Here is a 9,376-nt window from a genome sequence, read left to right on the forward strand (position 1 = left end):
GGATTTACTTTGAATTTTAAATATCATTAAAAGAGAGGTAAATTTTATATTATTATCATATGATGGTCTGAGATTAAAAAGCTTGAGAAAAGTTATTCTGGGTCTTTCTTTCTTTTTTTTTTTTTTTTTCAAAGTTCACAGTTGTTAGAGTTCATTATGTACTGAGATACATAGTATCTTTTTCCCAAACCTTAGGACAATCATTTTACAAAGAAAAGAAGTTGAAGAAACACTGGAGAGAATAAGGCCTATTACATATTCTGAGTTTGCTAACCGATATCTAATTATAACTTAATAGTGCAAGTCTAATCACTAGCTGTTATCTCACATTCTAGAACACCTTGTTGTGAGTTAAACACTTACATGTGTCATAATTTCCTTTAATCATGATGGTGATGTCGAAAGCAAATGTTTTGACACAATTCTTTCTTATACCAATTTTAGCAAATAGAGTGCCAAATTCGGAGGTGAATCCCCACATTTTGCTCGTATATAGCAGCACAAAGAAATAAATTTAATAAATCTGTCACTTATGTTATACATTTAATAGAAAGCTCTTAAGCCATAATCACTGTAGCATCTGGGCATCTATTTCTTCATTAATTCTTTCAGTGCATGCATTAGCTTTGGTTAAATTGTTCTGGATTTAAAGGCAGAAGAATAGGATGGTTTCAGAAACATCATTGTAACAGACCGATTTCAAAAGAATTCAGTTGCTAAATTCGACGTCATAGCCCCTTTGCAGATCAGTTATTTAGATTTAAAAAGAGAAGGGAATCTGTGCTGTTATCTGCGTGGCATTTAGTATCACACAAAGAAAAGAAGAGAACAATAAAATAGGACTAAGAAATTATTGTTCCAATGATTGTCATTGAACTGTTACATTAGTAAACATTCACAGTATGAAGTCTCTCTCAATCTCCAGCATATAAAGTAGTGCAAAGAAAAAAAAAATTCCAGTGCTGGGATTTCTGAACAAAGCTTGTTACATTTTCTCTGATGTCATTTCTCCCGTATTATTAGGCATTTGCTCTCATATCTTCCCAAAATTAATAATAAAATATAAACAATTTCTAAAGACCCCTGCAGCCTTTTTAAAAGTTAATTTCCAGTTAAAAATAAACTTTAATTAAATCCAAGATAGAATTGTGACCTATATGCTATTAAATAATTCATTTTCTTTTTTTTCCACATAGTAATTCTTAACAATTTTTAAAAAACAACTATGGAATCCAAAGACATGAGATGCTATTAAAGCACTGATAAATGACTGTTCAAATTCATTAGTTCTTACATAGTAAATACTTCAAAATGCCAACTTTTCCCATTACTGCACGATTACTAAAAAACGTTGACAATTTACTTACACATACACACACGCACACAGCACACACACACAAACACACACACTCATTCCACAAAGCCATCTTTACTTTTAACATCCTTTCCAGTTAATGTGCAAAATTCTTGCAGCCTAATAAAAAATATAAAGATTGAGTTGCTCCTATTTAAGCCTCCCTCTTCTCCAAGATGCATCATTTATTTGATATGTAATACAAGTTTATAACAATTATGCCATGTATAACCATTAAATGGTGTACTACTGTATGCGTTGGATTCATTTGCATATTTCATTTTCATAACTGCACTCTCTATGCATAAATATATTTGGAGATGCTGGGCTTGGGGGCGAGGGGGCAGTGGCGCACGGAGGACAGGATTCACACGTCAGTCTCCACAGCCTTCACGTTAGAGCAGTTGTTTTTGTCTGTCTCACTGTCATCCCCCTTTCCCTGACACTTCTCCTTGGCACAGAGAGATTCCTTCACTCCTTCTTCCATCTCTAGATACTCTGACTTGTCTCCCAGAGAGGAAGAAGTGGAGCTCCGAAATTTCTTCAGCAAATTAGAAGGGATGTATGGGCAACTGACTGCATTCTGGGTCAGCTGTGTCTGTTCCTCATTTTCAGTCTCTCTGTGGTAGAAATAGTTAAAGTTAGAGACAATCACTGGCACTGGCAAAGCAATGGTCAAGACACCCGCAATGGCACACAGGGACCCCACGATCTTGCCCCCCACAGTGATGGGCTTCATGTCCCCATAGCCCACAGTTGTCATGGTCACCACCGCCCACCAAAAGGCATCCGGGATGCTTTGGAAATGGGTGGTAGGCTCATCTGCCTCGGCAAAGTACACAGCGCTGGAAAACAGGATGACCCCGATGAAGAGGAAGAAGATCAGCAGGCCCAGTTCCCGCATGCTGGCCCGGAGGGTGTGGCCCAGGATCTGCAGGCCCTTGGAGTGCCTGGAGAGCTTGAAGATCCGGAACACTCGGACCAAACGGATGATCCTGAGGATGGCGAAGGACATGGCCTGCTGCTGCTGCCCGTTGCCGCCGCCCTGCTGCTGGGCCAGGTCCGTGCCCAGGGTGATGAAGTAAGGCAAGATGGAGACAATGTCAATGATGTTCATGATGTTCTTGAAGAAGAGGGCTTGGCTGGGACAAGCGAAGCAGCGAACCACAAACTCAAAGGAAAACCAGACAATGCACACCGTCTCCACAATGAAGAAGGGGTCGTTGAAGACCGTGTGCCCTGAGCCCTCGGCGTGGGGCGGCGAGGTGTCATTCAACAGCCCGCCGCCGCCGCCGCCGCCGCCGTGCCCGCCCGCGCTCAGAGCCAGGATGAGGTCCCGGTCGTCCCTGAACTCGGGCAGGGTTTCCAGGCAGAAAATGACAATGGAGATCAGGATGACCAGGACGGAGACGATGGCTATGCCCCGGGCCGGCCCGGAGCTCTCCGGATACTCGAAGAGGAGCCAGATCTGCTTCTTGAATTCGTTCTCCGGCAAGGCCCGGTCCTCCTCCTCCCTCACGAAGCCCTCGTCCTCGCGGAACTTGAGCAGGGCCTCCTCGCCCAGCTGGTAGAACTTCACCTCCTCGGTGAAGATGTCGAAGGGCACGTTGACCGGCCTCTTCAGGCGGCCCCCGGACTGGTAATAGTACAAGATGGCATCGAAGCTGGGCCTGTTCCGGTCGAAGAAGTACTCGTTGCGCAGAGGGTCAAAGTACCGGGTCCTCTTCTCGGGGTCCCCCAGCAGGGTCTCCGGGAACTGGGCCAGCGTTTTCATCTGCGTCTCAAAGCGCAGGCCCGACACGTTGATCACCACGCGCTCGCAGCAGTCGCTGTAGCGCACGGCGCTGTAGCCGCCGCCGCCGCCGCCGCCGCCGCCGGCCCCGTCATCCTGGGGCAGCAGGTCCGTGTAGGAGCCTTCGTCCCCGCGGTCCTCGTCGCTGTAGTAAAACCTCCCCTCCTCTTCCTCCTCCTCCTCCTCTTCTTCCTCCTCCTCCTCGTCCTCCTCATCCTCCTCCTCCTCGCTCAGCTCCCGCAGGATCTTCTCCTCCGAGCCGCTGGGCATGAGGTCCGCGCAGTGAGGGAAGCTGCTGCTGGGCCGGTGGTGGTGGCCTTTCTTCTTCTCGGGCTGCTGTCGCCGCCTCCTGCGACTGCGTGGGCCGCTCTGGGGGTCGTGGGAGGTGCAGGCCCCCCGAGACTGGTGTTGGTGTTGGTGGTGGTGGTGGTGATGGTGGTGGGAGCCCCCTCCGGGACCCCCGCTGCCTTCCACGGCAGCCGTGGCCGCTGCCACCGCCGCCGCCGCCGCTGCCCTGGTGTGGGCCAGCCGCTCCCGCTCCCGGGCCCGGGCCTGGGCCGCGTACCCGTAAGGCATGTGACTGTTGCACCCTGAGCTCTCCGCACTCACCATCGCAACCTCCATGGTGGTGGTTTTGGGAAATGGCTGGTTCCGGTTGTAGAAGAAGAAAGAAAAAATAGGGCAGCTTTTTTCTTTTTTTTTTTTTTTTTTCTTTTTTTTTCTTTTTGCTCACCAAAGGAAGGTAAGTTTGGAACCCTTAAGCAGATTGCTGGGAAGACTGAGGATATTTTCAGTCCAACTTTGCATTTTCTGTTTTTAAATCAGCACGCCCCATGCTCTGTCTTCCCAGGGATTCGACATGGCTCTTCAGAGCTTGGCTGGTCCAAGGTGAACAGCCTAGCACTCTCAAGCCTAAGTCACAGAATGTCCGCGTCTCCCCGACACCCGTTTTGGGGTGGGTGTTCAAATTTGGAAATACATCTAAGGATGTGGTTGGTGATGCTGCTGCAAGATTCAAAGGCAGCACGTCTCCGACAGCCAGCAGCGGTGCCTAGAAGATGGAATATATTTTTCTGCCATGGAAACTGTCCAAAGCTCAGTCCATCAAATGTAAGTAAAATGCAAATAAGCCTTTTCGTCTTAGCACTTGCCTTCCAGGGACTGCTTAACCCATGTTAACACGAGACTTGAAGTACATCCAGCCATTGTCCCTCACACCTATCGGGATGAGCCTCCGGGCTCTCCCCTTAAGTTCATCACAGGCTTCCTGGACCCAGGGGCAATGCCAAACTATCGGCAGGGGCAAAGACCTTGGGAGGTAGAGAAAGTGGTGCAAGATGAGGTGTCAGCAGGGGCAAACCCAGCTCTGAGGTCTCCATAGAGATCAAGAAAATGCAGAGTGTCCTTCAGCTAAAGTCATGCAGAAGAAGCACTTCACCTGAAAAAGGAAGGAAAACAAGCATGGAAGAAAAAATAAAAAGAAGAATCAAATCATAAAAAGCAAACTGAGCATTTCCTTCACATACACTTCTTTCTCTTGTCCTCGAGCAAACCATATAAAGCACCAAGCAACCATAAATTTCCAAGGAACACGGGGCAGGTTGTTAAATCTCCTTCTCACTAAACATCCTTCTTTCCTTCTTCTTTGGATGTTACTTCAGCTCAGTCTATTTTCTTGTCACTCTCATCATTCCACAACAATAATGCTGTTGCTTTATAGCTATTTCCATCATGCATTGATCTTAGGCATTTAAAAAAAAATTCCACTCGTAAAATATTTCTGAATATAGTGTCCTCCCCGTCCCCACCCCCCAATCCCTCTTGATTCAGGATTAGAGAAGTCAGAAAAACAGTTTTTTAAATCCAGGCTCCAGCACTTGAACAAGCTTCAATCACCTCGTCTATAAACTGAGGATAATGCAACCTCCCCATCCCACCTTTGTGAGGATGTGTATGTCCTTATACCACAGTCTGAAGCAGGGGAAGGATAGAATGCGAGGACATCAGAGCATGTGGAGACTCACCAATGGCCTGTATTAAGTTGGTACTTCCTGACCCCCTGAAGCATGTCCCTGCCACCCACAGTCTAGGAGCTAATCCCAGTTTCCACTTCTCTAATAATCATTTTCTCTCCTTGCAGTTCCTCCATGTTCATCTCAATGTTTCCTCCTACACTCTTTTCAAGGGATTAGCTCCTTATGTTTTAAATCCCAGTTTGTGTGGACTTTGTTTTCAGCCTATCATACTCCCCTTTTATTTAATCCATAGCTCCCATCCCCCAACTTTCCCCTCATCTCTCTCTCTCTCTCTCTCTCTCTCTCTCTCTCTCTCTCTCTCTCTGCCCACCTTTATTTCCAATCCACCACTTCCAGATCACATCTTCCTTGCAGCCTGCTCTGTCCCCACAGACTCTTGGTACTCCTGGCCTTCCTTCTCCCTTCGTTTAGCTTTCCCAAGGTCCATCTAACTCATCTTCTCCACCAGAACCTATCAAAGCTCCTGTCCCAATCTTCTGTCTTGTCTTGCTTCTTCCATTCTTTCATTCTATCCAACAGGACTTCTAAGAATGCAGAAGAGTGGCCCAGAGAATTGGGGAGGATGAGGACAGTTAGAATTCTGAGCATCTACTAGCTTCTATTACTGGAAGCACTTGGGGTGCAAGAGAGAAATGGTTTTCTGGAGCCATTAAAGGGATTTGGCTCTTTGACCACCTGCTGCTTGCTCCTTGCTGAATCCTGTCAGCCTAGAAGCTCAAACACACTGAGTTTTATGAAGTGACGAGCAGGGAAGTGGCGAAAACATGTCCCTTCCCAATCAGAATACATTCTCCTAGGGTAAGAGGCAAGCTTGATTGGGACACGAAACTCAGGAAATATACCTGTGAAGGTGCCTCAAATGTCATTCTTATTCCTTTGCCTGACTCCTAACATCATCTCCTACTCTGAAATGTTTACCCTCAGGAGGCCTCTAAGTCTCTGTTTACATGGTGGAGGGTTAGGCTGACGTCCTTTAAATTCTTTCACAGGCCAAATAGCTCGAGAGTTTGCTCAGTTACTTCCCGACTCCCTCAAAGCAGTTAAAATACACTATTTAAATAAAGCCCCAGTGGAACCAAAGTGCCTGTAAATTTGTATACTATGTATACCCCTCTCCCATCCAACTGACTTCCAGAAGGTCATTAATTAGAGGGTCTTCTCATTCACAGTTAACTCTGCAAGAGACCTAGACCTGCTCTGTTTTTGCTGTCCACCAAATATTTCTTAATTTTTAGTTTAGGTTTGCTAGGTTTGGTTTATCCAACTCCCTACAAAAAGCAAATCATCCTCCTTTTGACTGGCTACCAGCTACTTCACTATCCCTAATCTTAAAGAAAAAAGAGAGAGAGAAAGAAAAAGGAGGAGAAGGAAGAGGGAAAAGGTGAGGAGGAGGAGAAAAGAAAAAAAAAAGGAAAAGGAAAAGAAAAAGAAAGAAAAAAAATCCTTCCACCCAACAAATCAGACTGGTTTAAAATCTCTCCTCCTTCCCAAGGTATTCATGTTAGGAGAATCTATCCAAGCCAACTCCCAGGAGCCTTTATGAGGGACACTTTTGCAGGAAAATTTCCCTTCCTCTTGAACACCATGAAACTAATAGGATTTGCAGACTACCATTTCCCTGGTCCCCCAAACAACAGCCACGCATCCTGCCTCTCCTCCTTCCACCTCCCAACAACAAGGCTGTTTTCGTGTCTCAGGGCTAATTTCCACAACTGTCTTAGGGTGGTACCTGAACCTCACCAGAGAGAAAGAGAGAGTGAGAGATGGAGAGAATCAGAAAGGCTAACAACCGTGAGAAATATACACTTCAACGCACGCCATTTACACAGTCCCTGTGTGTTGCTCAAATGCTCAGAAAATGCTCGCAAATCCAAGTGTTGGGAGAGGCAGCAATGCAAACCCGTCCACCAGCTGTTCCCACAGGAACGGAACCGGTGAGTCTGGGATGAGGCAAAGCGATGCTAAATCTAAATACCACCTCGTTGGGAAACGACATCTTTAATCGCGCCCTCGCCTCCGGACCTAGGTTCCCGCTCGGGCACATGAAGCAGGGCGCATGCACCCCATCCCTGAGATTGAGAAAATAACAACTGTTGGCCCCCCGGAGCGCCGCGCAGCATCTGCACCTCCCTTCTCCCACCTCCTGGTTTATTTTTAACCGCCTTCCATTCATGCCCTTCTGTCACATTCCCGATATTATTTGTCCCTCCAATGCCCACCGCTTCTTTCCAGCCAGGGGTGGAAAAGGGAAGAAAGATAAGAGAGGCATCACACTTACCATTCCCAGGAGGGGTCCAAAATAAAAATAAAGGCAATTCCCCCGGCTGGTTTTGATTTCCCCCCTCAAGCTGCAACAGCTGGAGGAGGGGAAGAAGGCTCTGGGGGGTGGAAGGAATCACGCCTGTGTGGCAGGTGGAGGCTCCAAAATATCCACGGAACAAGTTCTGTTGCCTGGCCAGGGGGGCACAGAGTCCTCGCTGCAGGAGCCCAGGTGTGCGGTCCGGGGCTGCCCCGGGGAAGACCCTCCCCCCCAAAGACTTCTGGCTCCACTGGAGTTCCGCACAGGAGGGCTTGCCTGGGAAAGGAAGTCGAGGTTCCCCAGAAAAAGAACAAAATCCTAGATAGCAGCAATCACTTGTTAAGCCCGGATTCCTCCTCCAACATCCATCCCTCTCCCTCTCGCGCTGGCTGCAGAAGCCGCACACGCCTCCCGGGCGGGAGCGCGCCGGCCGGGGCGGGGCCAGGGCCGGGCCGGGGGTGTGGCGTTCACGCTGGCCGCCCGGGGCGCCTCCCGCGCAGCAGCGGGGCGGGCGCAGTCACGACGCGGAGACTGCCAGCGCGCACCCCCCTCCCCAAACTGGCCAGGCCCCCCCACCCACCCATGCCGAGGCTGGGGGAAAGACTGGGAACCATTCCAGGAACCCCTGGCTGTCGCTCCGGCGGCGAGGAGCTAATCCCGGAGGGAGAGATGTCCTTTGGAGCTGAAATGTGGTTCCAGACGACAGAGCCGGAGCCCCGAGAGAGATTGGGAGGTCCAGCCTTGACAGCAGGGTGCTTCTGGGCGTCTTCTCTCCCTGTCCCGCTGTCTCTACAGCTCCCGTGGCACCCGCACCCCTATAACGGGCTTGTGGGGTTGGGGGCTCAGGTGCATTTCTGGTGGGGCCGCGGGCCCAGAGCCCTGGCAACACACCTGCGAGCGTGCCCAGACCCCCTCGGTCTTCGCTCCCCTTGCACAGAGTTTGTCCGCCTCAAATCGCGGGTCGACCTCCAGGGCACGAGGAGATGGACTTTCTATGTGTTCCACCCAGAGGAGGAATCGGGCCCAAGCTAAAGGCTGCGCACGGGAGTCACACATCCGAGTGCGAGGAAGGCTCGGGGCCGGTGGGAAGTCCGGCTTGGAGCGGGGCGCGGGGGGGGCGGGGGGAGAGGAGGCTTTGGAAGGAGCGGAGGAGGCCTCCGTGAACCTGTTGCTACAAAAAAGAAATATGACTTCAGCGTAATGGTCGGATCTCTAACCTCACCCACCCCACTTAAACAACAAAAACTGTAGTAACCCGGGAGACAGGCGAGTGAGCCCAGGGCGGCAGCCTCAACCCTGGATGGGCTCCCAGGTTGTTTATTAGGCGCGTGAAATGGCCCTGGGACCTGGATGTAAATATGCAATTCCCACAAACACACCAAAAGAAAGTATAGCGGCGGGAAGTGCGAACTTAAGGCACACAACCCGGAGCTCAGGTGGTGACCGCGGCTCCCGCACCTCCCCTGGCTCCCCGGGAGGGGCCGCGCGCAGGAATGCCGAAGAAAATCCGACCTTGGGCGGGTCCGTTGGCACCGAGGCTGCCACTGTAGTCCTCAGCTGGCAGCTTTGTTCAAGGGCCCTTATCGGGCCTCCTCCTTTTGTGGCGCTCGATTAATTATTAAGAGAAATATTCCCGAGCTGAATTATAGATATGTCCAGCCCTCACTCACCTAACCGCTGCTGGCTCCATGAAGGACACCTGGAAGACGGCTTTTCTTTGCTATTTAATAAATAAATAAATAAAATATTCTCATTGTAAGCAGTGAAAAGAAAACATAAAAGGAAGAAAGGAAAAGAAACCTGAGGTGCAACCTTGGTTTTCCTAACTTCTTCCAGCAAGTGCAGCTTGAACTTTTGCTGTTAATAAATTTACTTGTGATGCCCTGGCCTTAAGC

General features: G+C 49.2%; 1 protein-coding gene across 1 annotated transcript; it reads right to left on the reverse strand.

Annotated features, from left to right (window-relative positions):
• Positions 1 to 1,502: 1,502 nt before the first annotated feature.
• On the reverse strand, positions 1,503 to 3,770 carry KCNA4 (potassium voltage-gated channel subfamily A member 4). Its single transcript, XM_008148944.3, has one exon. The coding sequence runs from the start codon at positions 3,768 to 3,770 to the stop codon at positions 1,722 to 1,724; it is 2,049 nt and encodes a 682-aa protein (XP_008147166.2). The 3' UTR covers positions 1,503 to 1,721.
• Between the last annotated feature and the right edge of the window lie 5,606 nt (positions 3,771 to 9,376).

Source organism: Eptesicus fuscus, chromosome 13 (genome assembly GCF_027574615.1).
Source record: "Eptesicus fuscus isolate TK198812 chromosome 13, DD_ASM_mEF_20220401, whole genome shotgun sequence".
Taxonomy (NCBI): Eukaryota; Metazoa; Chordata; class Mammalia; order Chiroptera; family Vespertilionidae; genus Eptesicus; species Eptesicus fuscus.